Genomic DNA, 21,584 nt, shown 5'->3' with positions numbered 1-21,584 from the left:
CGCAAGCCGTCGGGCTTTGGTTCTATCACTAGGAAGCTCTCCTCGAGTGAGCCAATTAAGGAATGGGACTCGCCAATCCATGTCCTGGTCAGTCTGGGGAGTCTCCGTGTCGACTTCCATGACCTCGGGCTCGACCAAAGGAGTCTCAGTGGCAAAGGGGGCGTTGAGACCTGCGGTGGGTTTGGCTGGTGGGCTCTCCTTCACTACCGAGGCATAGTTGATGGAGGGCTTGTGGAGGTCTCTAGCGAAGACATTTGGGGGGATGAGAGCCCATGCTGACACCATCTTTGCCAGTTTGTCCATGGCCTCGTTGTATTTCTGCGCGATGTGGTTGAGTTCGAGACCGTTGAACTTGTCTTCTAGGCGACATACCAACTTGTAGTATGCCTCCATTTTGGGGTCGAGGCAGTTTGACTCCTTCATGACTTGATCGACGATGAGCTGTGAGTCGCCTCGGATGTCGAGACATCGTACCCCAAGTTCGATGGCGATTTGCAAGCCGTTGACGAGGGCTTCGTACTCGGCTGCATTGTTGGAGGTGGCGAAGTGGAGCCGAACCATGTAGCGCATGTGTACTCTGAGGGGCGAGATGAAGAGCAGATCCACACCTACCTCGGTCTTCATCAGAGACCCATCGAAGTACATGGTCCAGCACTCCGTCTGAATTTGAGCAGGTGGCAGTTGGGTGTCGGTCCACTCAGCCACAAAATCAGCCAAGACCTGAGACTTAATCGCTTTTCGAGGCGCAAAAGTCAAGGCTTCCCCCATAAGCTCGATGGCCCACTTGGCTATCCTATCCGAGGCCTCCTGGTTATGGATTATCTCTCCTAAGGGGAAAGACGATACCACAGTCACTGGGTGGGACTCGAAGTAGTGATGTAGCTTGCGCCGAGCTAAGACTACGACGTAGATCAGCTTCTGGATGTGGGGGTAGCGGGTTTTGGTCTTGGACAGCACTTCGCTGACGAAGTAGATAGGTCATTGGATGAGTAAAGCGTGCCCCTCTTCCTGCCTCTCCACTACCACGGTCGTGCTGACCACTTGGGTCATTGCGGCGACATAGAGTAAGAGGGCCTCATCCCTAGCTGGCGGCACCAGGACGGGTGGACTAGTGAGTAGTGCCTTGAGCTTGGCGAGGGCTTCTTCAGTCTCGGGGGTCCAAGAAAAAGCGTTCGGATTTTCTCAGGAGGCGGTACAGAGGCAAGCCCTTTTTGCCAAGGTGTGAGATGAAGCGGCTCAGGGCCGCAAGGCATCCCATGACCCTCTGCACTCCCTTGAGGTCTCGGATTGGTCCCATACTGGTTACGACCGAGACCTTCTCTGGGTTGGCCTCAATGCCGTGTTCCGAGACTATGAACCCTAAGAGCATGCCTCGGGGAACCCCGAACACACACTTCTCGGGGTTGAGCTTGATGCCCTTCTCTCTGAGGCATTTGAAGGCTATCTCCAGGTCATCGACGAGATCCCTGGCCTTTTTGGACTTGACCATGATGTCGTCCACATAGGCCTCGATGGTTCGCCCAATGTGTTCACTAAAGACCTAGGTCATGCACCGCTGGTATGTGGCCCCTACGTTTCTGAGGCCAAAAGGCATAGTCACATAGCAGTACATGCCAAACGGTGTGATAAAAGAAGTCACGAGCTGGTCGGACTCTTTCATCTTGATTTGATGGTAACCGGAATACACATCAAGGAAAGACAGGGTCTCACATCCCGTAGTGGAGTCAACGATTTGATCGATTTGAGGTAATGGGAAGGGGACTTTTGGATAGGCTTTATTCAAACCGGTGTAGTCTACACACATCCTCTATTCTCATTTTTCTTCTTGACCAACACAGGGTTAGCCAACCACTCTGGATGGGATACTTTCTTGATGAATCCAGCCACCAAGAGCTTCTGCACCTCCTCGATGATGGTCCTGTGTTTTTCCTCATTGAATTGGCGTAGGCGCTGCTTCACCGGCCTAGAGCCGACCCGGATGTCCAAGGCGCGCTCGGCGACCTCCCTCGGTATGCCCAGCATGTCCGAGGGACTCCATGCGAACATATCGGCATTTGCGCGGAGAAAGTCGACGAGCACGGCTTCCTATTTGATGTCGAGAGTGGCGCTGATTCTCAGCGCTCGGTCGTTGGGGCATACGGGGTTGATTGGGACGAGTTTGACGGCCTCCGTGGGCACGAAAGTCCCGGCTCGATGCTTGGGCTCGGGCAGCTGGCTGCCGAGTCAGTCAAGGTCGACGATGAGGGTCTCGGCCTCCATGAGAGCCTCGGCGTACTCGATGCACTCAACGTCGCAGTCGTATGCATGTTTGTACGTGGACTCAATCGTGATGACACCATTGGGACCCAGCATCTTGAGCTTGAGGTAGGTGTAGTTGGGGACCACCATGAACTTGGTGTAGCACAGCCGCCCCAGGACGGCATGGTAGGTTCCTTTGAACCCAACCACCTCGAAGGTAAGGACCCCCTTGAGGTAGTTGGAGGGGGCGCTAAAGCAAACGGGAAGATCAATGCGCCTAAGGGGTCACGTGCGCTTCCCCGGCACGATGCCGTGGAAAGGCGTGGTGTCACCCCGGAGCCGCGACCAGTCGATCTCTAGGAGCTCCAGGGTGTTGGCGTAGAGGATATTGAGGCCACTGCCTCCATCCATCAACACCTTGGTGAGTCGGGTGTTGCCGATGATCGGGTCGACAACAAGTGGGTACTGCTCGAGATTCGGGACATGGTCGGGGAGGTCATCCCGATCAAAGGTGATGCTTCCCGAGACTAGTCGAGGTATCACGGAGTGGCCACCTTAACCAAGAAGACCTCTCGACGTTCCCTCTTTCACTGGCATCGTAAGGCATGCTGAGGGTCCGCCAAAGATCATGAAGGCATTGTGCACCTCGGGGAACCCTCCGTCCTTGTTGTCGTCCCAGTCGCCGGCGCCCTTCTTCTTGGCATCATCTTCGGGGAGCCCGAGCTTGGCGTAATAACACTGGAGCATGGTGCAATCCTCGAGGGTGTGCCTCACCGGGCCCTGGTGATAAGGGCAGGGCTTCTTCAGCATGTCTTCGAAGAGCCTAGGGCCCCTAGGGCCTCAGGGATTCTTGCACTCCACGGCCACGACTAGATCAGCCTCGAGGATCTTCTACTTCCCCTGGCGACCATTTTTCTTTTTCCTAGGGAGGCAGGGAGCCGAGGCCTCGTTAGCCTCATCCCTCTGTTTCCCTTTAGCATCGTTATCGGGGAAGATGGCCCCAACTACCTCTTCGCCCGAGGCGAAGTTGGTGGCGATGTCGAGGAGCGCGGCAGCTAAGCACGACATGTTCTGGCCTAACTCTCGAACCAAGTCTCGGTAGGTGGTGCTGGAGAGGAAAGCCTGGATGATTTTTGAGTCGCCGACGCTAGGCAACTCGGTGCACTGTTTGGAGAAGCACCAGATGAAGTCTCGGAGAGACTCGTCCGGTTTCTAGCAACAACTCTTAAGGTCCCAGGGGTTTCCAGGGTGCACGTATGTGCCTTGGAAATTCCCAACGAAGATCCTAACCAAGTCACGCCAGTCGTGGATCTATGAGGGAGGAAGGTGTTCGAGCCAGGCTCATGCCGAGTCCGACAAGAGCAAGGGGAGGTTGCGGATGATGAGTAGGTCATCGTCCACGCCGCCTAGCTGACACGCTAGGTGGTAATCGGCAAGCCAAAGTTTGGGATTGGTCTCGCCGCTATACTTCGTGAGGTTGGCCGGTTGGCAAAAACCGGGCTAGAAACTGAGCGCTGCGGATGGTCCTGCTAAAAACTTGGGGGCCGGGCGGTTTAGGAGAGGGGCTGCGGTCCTCCCCACTGTCGTAGCGGCCGCCGCGATGTGGATGGTAGCCACGGGCGGGCCCCTCATTGTCGTGGCATCATCGCCTGCTGACCACCTCATGGTCAACTCGTGCCTCGCGTCGGTTGTCGAGGCGATCGTGCAGCAAGGGGACCCTGTTGATTGTTGGCACCCAAGCAGGCTTGGGATGAACCGAGGCCTCCCTATCCTGCCGATGCGGTGCTAAGGGGAGGTTCGAGGCGGCTTCGTGCCGCCAGGAGGCAGAACTCTTGGGCTGCTGCACTACGGCGGTCTCGAGGAGATCCCAGAGCTCTCTATGAGCCCGTCGTCTCTCTGTGGTAGAGGGCTCGGGCATCGCGCGACCTAGCATCGCCGCAGCCACAACATTCTGGCTAGCGCGATTGAAGATTGGGCGCGAGCCCACCGCCGGGCTCCTCCGCCGTCACCGCGGCCCTGCTGCTCTTGCTCGAGAGTGTTTCGGAGCTATTGCAGAAGGAGTCAATCTTGCTCGACCTTGGCCTAAAGCTCACAAAGCTGCTCCAGGTCCGGGCGTCGAAGTTGTCCGAGGGCAAGGTTCTCGTTTTGCGCTGCCGGTGGGACAATGCGTGAGGGCGTGGCATCGCCCGTTCCCTAGCAAAGTGGAGTACGGTTGCATGCCCCCTCGTCCTCATCGCCTGTGCTTGGCATCCCGAGTCCTACGTGGAGGCACTCATGAGTGGGATCGTAAGTACCTTCGTCGTTAGAGTCATAGTAGCCGAAGCAATAGTCACTCGCGGCCAGGAAGTGGCGCATGGCTTCAGGGTCACGAAGCCCGGAGAAATCCGCTCCAGCCCACGCCTCATCCACCTCTGAAGAGTCAGCGTGGGAGTGAGTTGAAGTCGTGGTACCGAAGTCGAGGGCGAAACGTTGGTGGTGTCCCGAGGGCTCCGCGCGAGTGGAAGCGTAGGCATAAGCATAGGAGGCGGTGGCATTTCTCAACCCGAAGGGGTACGGAGATGGTGCCATAGTCGGGTTCTGCTTCGCCGGAGCCGGCTCCTCAGGAGGTGGCGGGGCAGAGCTTGGTGACGGGGCGTTGCCGCACGCCACCAGCGTCTTTCCCTTGTCCAGACTCAGACCAGACAGGTCCCCAACTAGGGACCTTGTGCCAACAGCTGGGCATGGGATACCGGCGGAGCACGGCGTGTCGCCCTGGGTTCGCGTGGTGTCAGCGTGGCCCCGCTCGCGTCGTGCCTAGCGAGCGCGACGAGAGCGATCGCCCGGGCGCCGCCTGCGCCTAGGCTGTGGGTGCGTGATGTCATCGTCGGCGGGTGGGGCTCGGGGTGTGAGGAGTACCATGTCGTACTCGTGCCCTAGAGACATGAACTCTAGGCTCCCAAACCAGACCACCATGCTAAGACGCAGTGGTCGTACGGGGTCTGCCATCCGAAACTTGTTGGGATGACGAAGCTTACATGCAGAGGCCCCTACCTAGCGCACCAACTGTCAGTGTTTCGGACCAGCGGGCCCTCAACCAACTAGTAAATTTGTACTGCGTGTTCCCAATCCCGGATGGTGATGCAAAGAGACACAAGGCTTATACTGGTTCGGGTAATGAGCACCCTATGTCCAGTTTAAGAGATCGATCTTGTATTCCTTGCACCGAAGTGCTCGTAGTAGGGGGTTACAAGCAGGGCGAGAGAGGGAGCTAGTCCCAGGTCTCTACGTAGAGTGGCGTGGATTGCTTGAGATGTTGATCTCAGACAGCGGGAAAGCTTGAGCGTTCGTCTGTGTGTTCATGCGTGAGTTCGTTGCGTGGACATAGGCCTAATCTTGAGTGTCTGATCCTAGAAACGGCCCTGACCCCTCCCTTTTATAGTTGAAGGGGAGATAAGGGTGATACATGCGCTAGCTACACGACGTCGTGCGAATGAAGGCGGCATGTCTGGGCCCTATAGCCTGTTACTGTGGCGGCGTGGGCGACGGAGTGGTCTCGTCCTTGAAGTACTGGGGCGACGCGGCCGTCACATCCGATCCTGTGCGTCGTGGGAGCTCCAGTGTTATCTCGAAGCGAGCGTGGCGGACGGCGTGCTGGTCATTATGCGTTGACTGCGTGAGAAGCCGAGGCTCTGTTGGTGCCGAGGCCGAGCCATCGTGGGAGGTCCGGCAGACGTGAATTCCGGGGTTGCCGAGACCCTGAAGTAGATTGCCGAGGCTTGGAGGAAGTAGTTGGTCTCATACGCTGATTCCGAGGCTATGGTGACCCGGACTAGACTCCCCATGCCACGTTGTCTCCGGGGCGGGGGTTACGTGGCACAGTGTAGTGCAGGCGCTGATCGCGGGCACAGCACCGGAACACAGTGGCCGGTAACCCCAGCCGCGCCCGTTCCTGGTCAGTATGGCGTTGATGTGACTTCCTGTCCCGTCGGCCATTCTGCGGTGTCGAGCCGTCATCCGGCTGAGATTGCGGAAGTGGTTGACGCATTAATGGGATGCGACGCGCTGTCGGGGAGACTGGTCGAGGCGGAAGCGACGGGTTGTTGCCGAGCCGGCTTCGAGCGAGACGGAGAACCGTCATCTCGTCCGAGGCTTTACGCGCGAGGCCTCGGGCGAGACAGAGAATCGGTTCCCCGTCGAGGCCCTCTGTGCGAGGCCTTGCGCGAGGCGGAGGTTTGGCAGGCCGCCGAGACCTCCCGTGCGAGGCCAGGAGCAAGGCGGAGAGCTGGCGGGCTCGGACGAGGCAAGGGTTTAACAAATGGCTTACCATTTGGCTCTGTTATTGATGGGGTTTAAGTGATTCTTTTGGTATACGCTCGGGGTACCCTGTTTTATGGTACCCGACATATATGCCACAAGATTTGATGGGATAGTTTGGAATGAAAATTTTTGAGAACTAAATCAGGCATTTGTAGTTCTAAAAATTACCAACGAGTCAATTCATTGCTGCTGCTTATCCCACCTGGTACGTTAAAGTTAAAGCCTCAGTAAAAAGCTTACCTACACCGCTACACGTAGGAGTAGAGTTGGCTGAAGCCACCACCTCCCAATGGCAGGTTATACTGACACAACTCTCTCTCTCTCTCTTCAGAACCTTTTCGACTTTATCAGATGAAAAGCAAATGCCCTTCGTCCTCTTAGTTTATTGATTTGAGTCGGCCTAAACCAGGTAATTAATAATATTTTTTTTATAATAAACCAGCACCGGCTAGCCTAAATTAGTCCAAAAACCAACCAGCGAACAGGCCGGTTGTATCGGATATTTGGACACATGCATAAAGTATTAAATATAGATTAATTACGAAATTAATTACATTGTTTACGACTAATTTGCGAGACGGATCTTTTGAGTCTAATTAGTCCATAATTTAACAATATTTTGCTACTGTAAACATGTGCTAATGATGGATTAATTAGACTTAAAAAAATCGTCACGTGGAGTACTGACAAATTATGTATTTTATTTTTTTATTAATATCAAACACCCTATACAACGTCCTTCCTTCTGCATTTTAGTAGCCAGATAGAACACCCCCTTAGCAGGCTCTGCGAGGCGACCATCATTCTACCTCTTCTCGTACGTGGCCTGACGAAGCCAACATCCAGCATGGAGCGTCGGTGGTGGCCCTTTCCTCTCCGTCCACGGCCTGACTGTATCTATACTAACAGCTATGAGAACATGACCACTTCTGAATTTCTGATATACTACTGCCTGGTGTGGTGCCTGCTGGTAATCTCATTCCCTTCTACTGCTTCCTTCCTGGTTAGATAAAGGATGGATTGCTTTGTTTGGCTTTTCTTTTGCCATGTCAATTTGTTGGTTCAAGAGTCCAGTGAGATGCCAATGATACCAAGCAAAAGAAAAGTTGGCAAAGGGCGCCTGCAGTCATCAGTCCGGATGTCAGCCAGTCCACAATGCTACATGGAGTTCCAGGCTTCCACCAGAGCTGCTCGAGTGCTGTTGCGGATGTAGCCACGGCGAGCATGAATTCCTGCTCCCATCCGCAGAGCCAAGAACCAAAGCCGGACTACCGTCGCTACACCATGCGCTGATGGGTTTTGTGCTCCCGTCCGTCGTTAGCTCAACGGGCAACGGCGAATGGAGAATTGGCAACGGATCCGAGTGGATTCTCGTGGCATCCATCATCCATGGCGGCTTTGGCATCAGCACCATCAACACATTGTTCGACAGAGCTGATCGGCTGAACTTTCACATGTGGAACGTCATGGGCACTTGGATCAACACCGATGAAGCTGCCCATCTAGCAGTGACCACCGTTCATGAATTCCACTGACGACTGAAGCAGTGACCACACCAGCTCCAGGACCGCTTGCTTGTTTTTTTACCGTCTCCGTAGTACCGGAGTCCGGACAGATAGCTGGGCCTCCCGGGCAGGCCATGAAAGTAGGGAACAGTGTGCCACTGCGAACCCGCCTGTGGGCTGTGGCCTGTCCATACCAGCACGACACGAGTAGGCGACCGGCGAGCACGTCACGTCGCCTCAACTTTTCGTCGACTCGTCCGGATGTTATAACTCTCCCTCACCAAAACTCCTAGGCAGCTGCCAGCGGCCCAGCTCACTCCACTCACTCCCAGCGCACTTGTTGAACGGCAGACAAGGCGAGGAAAGGAAGAAGAGAGAGCGCGTGCGTGAGAGCCAACGAGAAGCAAGTGAGACAGCAGCACGCGACGCACGGCCGATGGCGCGGTGGGCGGCGGTCCTGGTGCTGGCGGCGACATGAGCGCGGACAAGACGGAGTGCGCGGACCAGCTGGTGGGCCTGGCGCCGTGCCTGCAGTACGTGCAGGGGCAGGCCCGCGCGCCGCCGCCCGGCTGCTGCGGCGGCCTGCGGCAGGTGCTGGGGAAGAGCCCCAAGTGCATATGCGTGCTCGTCAGGGACAAGGACGACCCCGGCCTGGGCATCAAGATCAACGCCACCCTCGCGCTCGCCCTCCCCAACGCCTGCGGCGCCACCCGCGCCGACGTCTCCCACTGCGCTCGTACATTGTACACCTCCCTCCCCTCGCCCTGTCTGCTTGCTTGCTTGCTTCATCATCTGCTGCTGCCATCCACAAGCCTACAAGGCCGGCGACCCGGCGTTGCTTTCTTGCCAGCATGTTCATGCATCGACGCAACCAATTAAGCACACAGTATAGTAATCGTAGCTGGTTTTATCCCGTTACTATTAGGAGGTACCGTCCGTACGGCCGCTATGCCGTGCGCGTGTGCCTGATTGGAAACTTTGTTTCTACTTTCTCCGCACCTAATAACTGTCGTCGTTGTGGGCGTACCATTTGACTTAATTTTAAAAAAATATGTATATCTCTAAATAAATTTATTAAAAAGTTAGATTCAAATATTTTAATACTAATTATTTATCATAAATATTAATATTTTTTAATATATATTTAATCAAAGTTATTTCTCCACGACCGAAAAGGATAGATATCTGGGTGCAGAGGGGATACGTGGTTGTCTCACACTCCCGCAGCTGCCGGGCCGGGATACGAGAAAGTTAAATGCGCTCTTAAGAGCACGTGCCCCACGCACTGTGTCCTTGGATTCGTATTAAGATATGTGCACGCACACCTCGCACATATCTTAATACGAATCTGCGATGATGGTTGATGTTAATTTATTATAAGAAAAAAAGATGTTTGTATAGTTAAAAAGCAGTGCTGATTCTGGCCGCAAGCGTGCAACAGTGGATGTGCTGAGAGCAAATGCCCTTAAGGAAAAAAAAAAAACGCCTTCTGTCTTTTAACTAGAGATCACCGAGAATCTCCTCCTTCCAGTTCTCAAATGGCAGACGTCGGTTGCAGTCACAGGGAAGCGACAAACGCATGCGCCGGATCCTGATGCTGTTCCGTGGTGACGTGGTCTGGGTTCCGCTTAGCAAGCGGTTTTAGCCTGCCATGGAACTACTCCAACTGCATTTCAGTTTTGAATTTTTCATTGTATAAATGACATGATGTCAGTAGCATAAACAACTTTGACCGGCCTTTTCCGCTCCCAAAATCATGGGTGTACAGCTGTAGGGTACTAGTAAATAAAATCTAAAATGCGTGTGTTCTTGCTGCAGAGCTTCTGCATATTCCTTCGGGCTCCAAAGACGCCGCCGTCTTCAGCCCCAGCGGCGCCAAGCGGCCTGTTCGCTTGTTGGTTTCAGCTAGTCCAAACCAGCCAGCCAACAATGTTTTCCTCTCACAACAAACTAGCACCAACCAGCTTAAAAACCAACCAGCGAACAGGCCGAGGGGCTCCACTGCCGCTCCAGGTCAGCCTGCCACTCCTCGATTGCCTCCATGCGTCGCAGTTCATTCATTTGAGCATGTAATATTGTGAAACATTTCAGCACATGACTACTAAAAAACTGAGTGCCCACTGCTTCACTGCACAGTAGAAAATGCAGGGGAAGTTAAATGTGTCCTTAAGGGCATGTGCCCCTAAACATTATTACGTTGTTGATTCACGTTAAGATGTGTGCACGAAGACTTCTCAATGCGAATAAGTATTGAGACGTGTGTGCACATTTTTTTCAATACGAATCCAATGATGGGTGTGATTGGAGCACGTCAAAGGGGGAAAAAAAACCGTCTTCGAAAATGCAGTACATATCAATGATTTTATTCGGGCGAACGAAGAAGACAATTCCGTCCAATTTAGCCGACCGAATTGCACTATTGGAGAACAGTCGATTGAGACCTGAGCACTCCCTGGTTTCGCTTTGCAGCCAAGGACAACTCGACGGGCGACGACCGACTCCCGCGCACTGCAGGCGACCAACGGAGGCGGGGTCTCCCCGGCTGCGACCGCCGGTGTTGCACTGACCGTGCTGCTCGCCGGCTACCTTCTGCTCGTGCCAGAGCCCGCTACATTCTAGACCTCTGTCAAGTGGCACCAAAAAATTACCAGGGTGTGATACTGTGATATATTGTTCTAGTACGTGACAGACAATTTGCTGGTGGTGTTGGTGTAGTTGTACACTTGTACTGTATTTCCTGTTAGGCTATGGGTACGGCATTGGCGTACGCGATGTGTAATGTACAAGTGCTTGTCCTCTGGTTGCTGATCCTTGGCATTCTTTTCGGTGAACAGGTGATGTATTTGATCAGTCAAGTAAACTTTCCTTCCTAGTTTGTCCAACCAACACGACTGATGATCACAGTAACGTTGATGTCGAATAGTCGATAGGTCAAAATAACACACCTGGGAAGACCCTCTTTAACCTGAATTCTAATTGATTGGATATCCGCACAAGGAATTGAAGGAAGACGTGACGTTCCGCGGGACTTAGATCATCTCTAGTAATACTACCTAAAACACACCCCTACTTCTCCGTTTAGGTAGCTACCAAATTTCATACTACCTGGTTTACTTCAGCAACATTACCTAAAATAGACCCCATAAATCGATCCTTGCAGAGAAAGACACGTGGGGCCGACCTGTCATTCTCTCTCATCTTCTTCTTCCCATTGACGGAGCAGCCAGGCGGCGCTGGGGCAGGCTCACCAGAGCCGCGCCGGGGCAGGGCCGAGGAGCCGCGGCTGCCGCGCCGGGGGCTAACCAGGGAAGGCCGCATCGGGGCTCGCTCGTCGAAGCCGCGCCGGGGAAGGGCTAAAGCTTCTCGAGGCGCACTGAGGACAGGACGGCGCTGGGGTTGCTGGAGGCGCTCCGGAGGATGGACGGCGTTGGGCTGTTGAAGGAGCACCGGGGAGGCGCTGCCGCCGGGGCCAGCCACGTCGGGGAGGGCGAAGCCATGTCGGGCCAGGTCGGAGGGAAGAAGAGCGTTGATGTAGTCACAAGAGAGAAAAAAAAGTAGGGGCAGTGAAGCAGGGGGTTAACAGAAGTAGGGGTGAAGGGGGAAAAGTAGGAGGCCAACAAAACTGGAGGTGTAGTATGGAGTTTTAGGGTTTAAGGAGTCTGCTGGAGCTGATTTTTTATCCCCACTATCCAAATCCTAAGTAGGGATCAAGTAGGGGGCATTGCTGGAATCTAGAGGTGCTTTTATTGCAAAGGCTGATACTCTAAAACTAGACGCTCTTTCAACCCTGGTATCGAGCAGGAGCAGCGAGTTCCGGTTGCGCACCACCTCGTGGTACATGGGGGCGGGTGACTCGTGAAAGGGTGTGCACGCAGACGGTGGTGTCGCGCTTGTGCACAAGGATGAGAAGGCCGTCGCCCGTCGGTGAAGCCAACGATCCTGTAGCGCCGGAGGCCGGTGATGTCGCCGGTGTCGTCCAAGGAGAGGTGGGGCCTTTGCGCTTTCCGGCTTCGGTCCGGCTGTCACCGGAGCAAGAGGTGAAGAGCTTCTAGCCATGCACCCCGCACTGATCAACATCAGAAACTAACTTTGTTCTCTTCTGTCCCCCTCCGACTACTCTCCGGCGCGGACACCGCCATCCGATCGGAAACAATCCCGAGACGAAGATTTGTGTGAATGAATGACTTGCGGCTGGCGAGGTCGAAGCCGCCGTTGTGTGTCGTGGCGTGCAAGAGGACATGAAACCACGCCGCCGTGGAACAGTGTCAAGGAACGCCCTGAAGGAACCCGAGTAGACGCCACGCGATTTGAGCGGGCCAACGAGCCCTCTGCATTGGGCTCGCTTGTTTGGATTAGAAGCCAGAAGGTTTCATGAAATGTTTGACTTGCAAGGCTTTTCAATTCACTTTTTGAAAAAGCTCTCGTGTAGTGTTGTTAAAACAGTTTAGCAGTGAAACAAGGAAAACCAAAATTTGTCCGCAAGGTTTCATTTGTTTGCCACGCAAGTTCACAAGGTTACATGCCGGTGCCAAATTTGAGGAAAACAAAACAGTTAAGATAAACACACATTCGATCAATGCCGGTGCCAAAACTAGAGGAAAACCAAAAAGTTCAACAAACACATTCGATCAATGCCGGTGAAACATTTTGAGAAAAAACAAAACCGTTGCCTTCCCCAAAACAATCAGAGAGATCATACATATAAAAACATGGTCAGGGAGAAAAATCATACAGATAAGGCGATCCAACCAACATCAACTATGACAAAACCACATAGCCGACCATACCACAGAACAAAACCTTGACATTCAGCTAGTATTCAATGCACGCATAGATTGAACTAATATACCAAAGCATAACCATGTCTCAGCATAACAAGTGCACTTTCGACCAGGATCATTAAACAAAACTGCAATGTTATCACCAGGCTTACTACTCTCAAGGCAGGTGTTCTAAGGGTCACACCAAGTTCAACAAACATAGCAGAAATTTGATGACATCCAAGACCATACAAGAACCACCAAGCCCGCCAGGGCTTCAGCGCAGCCTCCTGGCCTCCCTCTCAGACTCAAGAAGAGTGAGGATGTCACCCTCACGAACCGGGCCCTTGACATTCCTCATGATGAGACGGTTCTGGTCATCCAAGAACTTCACTCTGACCTGGGTCACCTGACCCCTGGAGCCAGTCCTGCCCATCACCTTCACCACAACAGCAAGCTTCACCTGGGTGTCCATGCTGCACAGATAGAAAGCATTTGTCAGTTTTCAAGGTGAATCATATGCTTATAGTTCATTTAAACTGCAGATAGGTAAAGATAAACTGTCACATGATTTGTTAAAATTGGAGTTTTGTGAACAGAAACTGACAAACAAATTAACAGCATTACATGTACAAAAGCAAAACATGAACACAACACGACCTATTTGGTATCCAGCACATCGTGTTTGTGGTATGCAAGTTTAGTTCACAAAATGTGTCCTCTGAAAAATTCCAACATATTACTATCACCTTGGATTCGATATGTTCTCAAAGAATGCTTGCTGCAGCACAATACCAAATTATCAATACTACCTTGCATTTGAGAGGTTCAAAAAGAATGGTTGCTCTGGCACAATTCCAAAAATGATCACTATGACCTTGCATTTGAGAGGTTCCGCGATTATGTTTCGTTTGCTAGGTTATCAAGCACAGTCAAGCATTATTGTCAAATCACTGAGCTAAGAAATAAGTGTTCTTCAAGATGCTTCTACCCAGCTTCACTGAAGGACCCTTCAAGATTGCACCACAAAGGAGGATCACAGCAAAAATCAAGAACCCCACACGACCACCAGATTCGTAGTTGCACAACATCCACCATATTAAACGAAGAAATCCTGTGCTACTATGCCCAAAACATCCATGTTTAAATCTACAACACTTTAAATTCATATTATTTTTTTTTGAAACAATTCATATTATTCTAGAACAGCGCTTACAAATGTGTTCTTCATGATGTTTAAATAGTAGTACATACAGATCAACTTCATTCACGGTGGACATCAAAACCTAGGAGACCCTTCATGGTTGCACAACAAGGTCTCTACGGATCACATCAAATTATCAAAAGTAAGACGCCCAAACAACAACACCAGATTCATAGTCACACAGCATCCAACATACACAATCAACAAATCAGTCGTACTATGCTCATCCATCGCGTAATATCCGTGTTACCAGAACAAGCGCCTAAAACCAGGGGATTCGGAACGCTCATACATGAATCAAGGCTTGCAAACAGAAAACATGTACCATATAGCAATAAAGAAACGCGCGGCGCACCATAAAATCTACAGCATAAAATCTACAGCTACGGCGCATCGCTGGGATGAATGGAGAGTCGAACCTCTCGCTTCTCGCGTGGACGGAGGCCGACGAGCTCTCGGTCACGCGAAGCGAACTGGGGCGGCGGCGGCGGCGAGAGGAGAACACTCGATGAGGAAGGAAACCCTAGGCCTGCGTTGGTTCGTTTTATAGCAGGAGAGGGTGGCGGCTGAGCCGATACCGCCGTGGACTCGCGCGTTGGGCTAGACCGCCCGCATGGTGGAGGTGTGTGGGTTCTCAAGAGTGGGCCGGGCCGAGCGGTGGAGCGTTGATGACGGCCCGTTGAAGCAAACGAAAGACTGGGCCCTGCGCCGGCAGAGGCCCACACGGACAGCGGCAACGGCTCAGCACACGAGCACAGCACTACACAAATCTCCTCAACTTTCGCTAAAATCCGCTTTTCCTCCTTAAACTTCAAAACCGGCCAAAACATATCCTCAACTTTTAAAACCATTCATCTTACCTCCCTGGCCTGGCCTGGTTATAAGCGGTTTTGAATACGGTTTTGTCTTTTTTCTTTTTTATTTATTTCGGCTGAATTTTTAAAAAATCACAGTAAATCACAGAAAAATCATAAAATAGAAAATCTAATTTTGTTTGACTCCACATGAGTAGAACTACCAGTGAACATATAATATTGTATGTTTTAGTACAAAATTTTTGTTGTAGTTTTAGATCTATGTTTTTCTGTAATTAAATGGAAAAATTCATAGCTGCAGATTCTATAGTCTAATTATGGTGAAATTTTTATGGTAGGCTCATTATTGTATGCTTAAACTGTAGTAAAAATTTCATACTCATTAGATCATGTATAACTTAGTTATAGATTTTATTTAGATTTATGCTTGTTAAATATAAATAAATCTATAACTAACCTATACATGATCCAATGAGTACAAATTTTTTACTATAGTTCAATCATACAATAATTAGCCTACCATAAAAATTTTATCACAATTGAACCATAGAAACTGCAGCTATGAATTATTCTAATCAATTATAGAAAAAGCATATATCTAAAGCTACAGCAAAACTTTATACTAAAGCATACCATATTATATGTTCACTGTGTAGATCTACGCATATGGAGTCCAACAAAATTGGATTTTTCATCTCATAATTTTTCTATGATTTACTATGATTTTTAAAGATCTAGCCGAAATAAATAAATAAATAAAGGCAAAGCCGACTTCAAAACTGCTTATAAGAGGGCCGAGGAGGTAAGATGAACGGTTTTAGGCCTTGTTTAGTTTCTCCCCTTAAAGTTTACTTTCTATCACATCGGATGTTTGGACACATGCATTGAGTATTAAATATGGACTAAAAATAACTAATTGCACAGATTGTGACTAATTTACGAGACGAATTTTTTAAGTCAAATTAGTCCATGATTTGGTAATGTGGTGCTACAGTACATGTGCTAATGACAAATTAATTAGGTTTAATAAATTCGTCTTGTGGATTGCTGAGAACTTCTGTAATTTATTTTATTATTACCATCCGAACACTCCCATGTGACATCCCGATGTGAGAGCCGATGTGACATCTCTAAATTTTACTTCCTGAATTTAAACACAACCTTAAAAGTCGAGGGAGGTGTTTTGCCCAATTTTAAACTTCAGGGAGGAAAAACGAACTTTCGCGAAAATTAAGAGAGGTAACGTGGACTTTTTCGTTGGTGAGATGAAAAGCTTGTTAGATTCCATAAAGAAAAAAAATGTTTGTTGGAGAACAGAAAAGAAGATGCACGTGTGTTTTGAGCTGTCGACATCCGGATGTCTGTGACCAGTTTCAAAAAAAAAAAGTGAAACAGCCTTGTGCTGATTGGACAAACCAGGAATGAAGTTATTTGGCTGACAAAATGCGTCACGTACTCATATGTTCACAGGAAAAAGCGCAAAGAAGGATCGGAAACCAGAGGGACCCGTATATTCTACTCCCTCCGTCGGTCCCTGTAGTCCGTCGGCGAGATGGGTAGATGGCGAGTCACGGAGTCAGCGACATGGCGAGTGGGCGACGGCGTTGCCGCGATCAGCGAGTAGTAGGCGTGATCTGGGCCTTGGCGAGGTGTGAGGGACTCTGTCTCCACTCTCCATCAGTGTCGCATCAGCCAACTGAACCGGCGGGCAACACAATTGACCAATCGCGCGATACAGACGGAAGTTCCACGACAGACGGCTCACCTTGCTGCTTGGGCTGGCTACGGCGCTGGCTGCTAGCAAGGCCTGAGGGCCGTATTTGCTAATGGTTTTGTATAATGGGGCTTGGGCCCTCTTCTGGGCTGGGCCATAGGCGCACCCGCCGCACCCTCTGAGGGCTGTGCGTTTGGATGAGTGGAGCATTTTCATTTCTGCTCGTAATCACAAGAATTAGTTCCAAACATTTTTTTAGATAATGGTAATGGATTCATTAGTCCGGCGTCTATGAATTAGTTCCAAACATAGTTGGAGCAAAGTGAACCGTTTTGGTTTCTCCGTGAAACAGTTTTCTCTTTCTTCACTAGAACTCGAAGACTGTTAATCTGAGTAGCATAGAATATTTGTAAGAAAATGAACCGAGATTAGTAATTAACTAATTATAGAGATTCACAAGCCCATGTAAACTGAAAAGAGAAATATGAACAGAAGGTGTTATAAAAATAAATAATGGGTAATTACAAAGGATTTTTCCATATAATATTATTTTAAAAAATAATTGCAAATCTAGGTGTTCATTTTACAAAATTGCAAAACTAGCATCCTATCGGCTACACAGTGAAAACCAGAGTGGAGAGCACATGCGGTAACTCTATCGGTCGTACTGTAGCCGATTGGTCCAATCGGCTCTCCATTGGCCGATATTCCTGCATAGCCGGATTGGACTCCATACATTGTTCGCTGTGCTGCAACAGCCAGGTGGCTAGCTGCGTTCATCCATTCAGCTACAATATTTTGGTTTTTAGAATTTCTTTTTTTTATATTAAGCAAAAATATCTAAAGATCTAAAAAATATATGAATTTCTAAGTAGATGCTAAGAAAAAAAATCAAACACAATCTATTTTGAGAATTACATGGTACGTGCGCAAACCCGGTCTCGAGATTCCGAAATCACCACGGGCGCCCCAATGGTGATGTGAACGTCACCTACCACTGAAAGTGGTAGCCCCGTTAAATTCTGGACTAAATTTAGAAAAATGCAATGACCCGTGCCAAGTCGAGGACTTAGACTCGGGTGGACAGGTTCCACCACGGAGAACTCAACCAACTGATTTATGATCAGTTCGCGACAAACTCGATGGGCAGCCCTTGATCCCGTCACGAGGACTTTGACGCCACAGTAGATCACCATCTATCTGAGCTGCCCTCCCGATCCTTTCGCTCAGCCTAGGACTTCGTCAACTCCACTACTCCTAGACAAAGTGTTGTCGGGATGCACTAGCATGGTTAGTTAGTCACGTCAATTTATTTAGCGTGACTATAGTGACGAGTCGCACTACGACATTTGGCGTGACTAAAACGCTAGTTACTAAAATTTTGTTTTGTGACATGCTCTTTTTAAAATATTAGTTTTTACAACAATAGTCATTATTTGTTTGTAATGTTTTAAATCTGCCACCATATCATAAAATGAATATTAATATGAATATTAATACATATATCCATATTTAAATTTTATTGGAAACAAATTCTTGGAAATTGAAATACTCGATGTCCGCGAAAGGGCTGTAGGCTAGTGGTTACTAGAGCCTCAGTAGCACCTTAGGCTTGTGTGCGTGTATTCGTAGGGGTAAATGTGCGTGACCCAATATCCAGGTACTCAATTGCCGTCTCTTTGCTGGATTCCAATGGAGGCATCTAAATGCCAAAAGCACATGCAACAATCGCACTGGTAAATGCAAAGGTAAAGAAATAAATAAATGTAAATGGGATCGAAGAAATGACTGGACCCTGAGTACTTGCTGTGGCCGAGCCTGAGGCTTATCGGCTACAGGAAGGCCGAGAGAGCTATTCGATGTCCAGTCGGCCCTTGGGATCCCGATATGCATGTCGGCACATAAAACTTTGACGTGGACGTTCTTAGATTTACGTGGCGCAACTAATCGGCCTCCAAGGCACCGATATGCCCATATCGGCTGACCAATAGCCGATAAATGTCCAATCGGCTTTCCAAGCGCCGATAGGCATTTATTCTTGCAAATTTTTCATAACACCATCTAGATTTGCAATTACTTATTAAAATAATACTATTTGACAAAACAATTCATTACAAAGTAGATAGATATCAAAGGTTGGTGCTAGGCATGATCAATCTAGTCCTTCGTGTGGTGGCGCTTGAGCAGATGAGCACTGCCACGCCACAGATTCCGCCTGCAGTTTCGAACCTTAACCTCCGGCCGTAGTATCACAAACGCGTGCCCAAGGTCTGCAATATGACCCTGTCCCTGTTCGCTGGTCTGAAACTTGGCTGAAACTGGCTAGTTGTGTGAGAAAGAAACACTGTAGCGGCTGGTTGATGAATAGTGCACCTATGAGGAGCAGCAGCCGGCTGGTCTGGTTTTTCCAGACCAGGGAACGCAGGAGCCTCGCTGCTTGAGGTCCAAGGGCAGCTCGGGGCATTGGTGTTCTCCTTGCGGGCGGCGCGGCAGGCGAAGGCCATAGGACGACGCAGGTGGAGCGTGGAGGGACAAGGAACTCTGGCCCGGGTTCACGATGATTCGTGAGTGGCCCGTGGCCGGCTTTGCAGGTTGATGGGTGACAGACCCGATCGAACCAACATCGTACAGTCTGGGTAACAGGCGATATGGCTTAATTGGGTGCTCGTGCTTGCACTCTCGGTTCGATATGAAGAGATTTGTAGCCGTTGCTTCGGTCATCACTCGTGTCAAGATTGGTGAATATGTCTGCGATCAGTTTGTTAGTGCTCCTAAAGAAAAAAGAAATTTGCAGGAGCATGCACACGCACCAACCAACCAACGTATAGAAAACGATGGCGTGCCAATGCCAACAGATATATGCCCTGTTCGCGTGGCTGAAAAAGTTGCGAGACTTGTCGTCGCGAAGTGCCAGTGCTCAACGCACTCTGACGCCACGGGCACTGGCCACTGCCCACTCCGCACGGGGCGCGGCGCGCCCCTCTTGGTGAGCACGACGACGACACCCGCGGCTCTGCACCCGGAGGGCAGGTGCCGAGGCTGCCTGGGACTTGGCTGGACGCGACAGCACCGAAGCGAACGCCCCGAGATGTGGCCATGCCATCGTCGTCCGCTCATGAGCTGCTGCCGTGGGCTTGCATCGCGCCAACATGACACACGCACGCGCTACTCCCGATATCTGATTTCGCGGTTAAAGTCCCCCCCTTGAAATCTCAAGATATCTCCGCCCCAGACTGCGACGTCCGACGGTTAAAGATGACAGGGACGTAGATACAGAGACAGCAGAGATTTTACAGCACAATCTCCAAATTGCGAGGACCTAGATGCTAATCTACTTCGTAACGCTTAGGGCTAGTTTGGTTGCCGAAAAATTTGGCAAAACGCTACTGTAGCGTTTTCGTTGTTATTTAACAATTAGTGTCTAATCATAGTCTAATTAGGTTTAAAAGATTCGTCTCGTGGATTTCGTCTAAACTGTGTAATTAGTTTTATTTTTTATTTATATTTAATACTTTATGCATGCGTCAAAGATTCGATGTGACGAATAATCTTGAAAATTTTGGCATTTTGAGAGGGAACTAAACAGGGCCTTAGCCGCGGCGGGCGCGGCGCTCCTCTATATAAACCACCCCGCCCGCCACGCCACAGCCCACACACAGTGCAGGCCTCCACACCGCGTCCTCGTCTCCATCCATCACACACCCCATCCAGCCATTTCCGTCGCAGAAGCTGCTCGACAGTTTCTCAAAGCCACAGCCTCGAGCGGAGCGGGGAGAGGATCGGATCGGAAAGCCATAGCCTACGCGGCGCTCGCGGCAGGAGCTAGTTGGCTACCCCACGAGGTCAGGGAGCGGCGGCGTCGCCGCGCCCGCACAAGACGGCGGAGCTGGACGCGGAGGCGCCGGCGTTCGCCGCCGGGGAGTCGGCGGAGCAGCGCAACCGCTTCCTGGTGCTGCGGCTGTACGAGGCGCTCAACGCCCGCGACGCGCGCCGGGCGGAGGAGCTGCTGGCGCCCGACCTCGAGTGGTGGTTCCATGGGCCCCCCACGCGCCAGCACATGATGCGCCTCCTCACCGGCGCGGACCAGCGCGACGACAAGAACCGCGGCGGCGGCGGCGGCGGAGGAGGATTCGTCTTCTCCCCGCGCTCCGTCGACGCCTTCGGGTCCACCGTCATCGCCGAGGGCGGCGCCGACGACGCGCGCCATCTCTACTGGGTGCACGCCTGGACCGTGGGGCCCGATGGGGTGATCACCCAGCTCAGGGAGTACTTCAACACCGACCTCACCGTCACCCTCCTCTCCGGCTCCGGAGCCGCCGCCTCCACCAAGAAAGCTGACATTACAGGCGCTCCGTCTAAGCAGCAGGACGCTGCCTCTGCTTCTTCCTCCTCCGCATTCCCCTCGGCCGCGTCGTCGTCTGCAGCTGCAGGGCCCAAGTGCCTGTGGCAGAGCCGCCGCGCCGACAGCGCGCAAAAGTCGCTGCCGGGCCTCGTCCTGGCCATCTGAAGAGACTAGAGACAGCAAGATCGATCTACCCTCCATTATAATAACCGTATATAAAAATCCTAAAACTCCAAACTATTATTGCAGAAATAATCTGGAACTGCTCTAGTCGTATGTATTCAGAACCAGTCAGTGAAGACGTAATGACGTATGCTTATGGACTGAAGTGAACTGAACTGCTCCGAGTTGTGACTTGTGAGGTTCCGGTAACAGTTGCTTAGCTCGTGCCGTTTGTGTGTGGAAATAGTAGATTGTTAAGTCATGGGTTATGATGTGCGCTGCCATTGCTGCTATTGTAATGGTATACTATCATGGTCTGATGGATGTCATGGTATATTGTGGCTGAATAAAAGTTGCATGAGTTGGAGGGTTAAGACGTGCGTCTCTTTCCCTGTTCTTTCTTCCTGTTCTGATTTTATACATAAAAATCCTCTCTTTTACGAGAAACAAGTTTTTTTCTACGTCTACTTGATCTATTGGTCTGTTGGAGGCTGGTGACTTCTGCCAGTTTTGCATATTTTATTTGACTACAAATCTTAAAGTTTGAC

At 50.7% G+C, this 21,584-nt stretch overlaps 2 protein-coding genes and 1 pseudogene across 2 annotated transcripts; 2 read left to right on the top strand and 1 right to left on the bottom strand.

Annotated features, from left to right (window-relative positions):
* Window positions 1-7,826: 7,826 nt before the first annotated feature.
* Window positions 7,827-10,769, top strand: LOC136466636 (non-specific lipid transfer protein GPI-anchored 6-like; annotated as a pseudogene).
* A 2,307-nt stretch (window positions 10,770-13,076) lies between these two features.
* Window positions 13,077-20,591, bottom strand: LOC136466626 (small ribosomal subunit protein eS28-like). Its single transcript, XM_066465100.1, has 2 exons — window positions 20,407-20,591; window positions 13,077-13,275 (listed from the first exon to the last, which is right to left on the bottom strand). The coding sequence occupies exons 1-2, from the start codon at window positions 20,589-20,591 to the stop codon at window positions 13,077-13,079; spliced, it is 384 nt and encodes a 127-aa protein (XP_066321197.1).
* Window positions 20,202-21,210, top strand: LOC136500688 (senescence associated gene 20-like). Its single transcript, XM_066496101.1, has one exon. It carries the CDS (start codon window positions 20,590-20,592, stop codon window positions 21,037-21,039), a length of 450 nt encoding a protein of 149 aa, XP_066352198.1. The 5' UTR covers window positions 20,202-20,589; the 3' UTR covers window positions 21,040-21,210.
* The last annotated feature ends 374 nt before the right edge of the window (window positions 21,211-21,584 follow it).

The sequence above is a fragment of the Miscanthus floridulus genome, chromosome 1 (genome assembly GCF_019320115.1).
Source record: "Miscanthus floridulus cultivar M001 chromosome 1, ASM1932011v1, whole genome shotgun sequence".
In the NCBI taxonomy this organism is placed as follows: Eukaryota; Viridiplantae; Streptophyta; class Magnoliopsida; order Poales; family Poaceae; genus Miscanthus; species Miscanthus floridulus.
This window is presented reverse-complemented; position numbering and strand designations above follow the sequence as displayed.

Excerpts from the sequence above, each read along its gene's own strand:
- LOC136500688 (XM_066496101.1), top strand. The coding sequence starts at position 20,590 with ATGATGCGCCTCCTCACCGGCGCGGACCAGCGCGACGACAAGAACCGC.
- LOC136466626 (XM_066465100.1), bottom strand. The coding sequence starts at position 20,591 with ATGTGCTGGCGCGTGGGGGGCCCATGGAACCACCACTCGAGGTCGGGC. Across the intron at positions 13,276-20,406 it reads GCGTCCAGCTCCGCCGTCTT|CATGGACACCCAGGTGAAGC; the intron begins GTGCGGGCGCGG and ends CTATCTGTGCAG.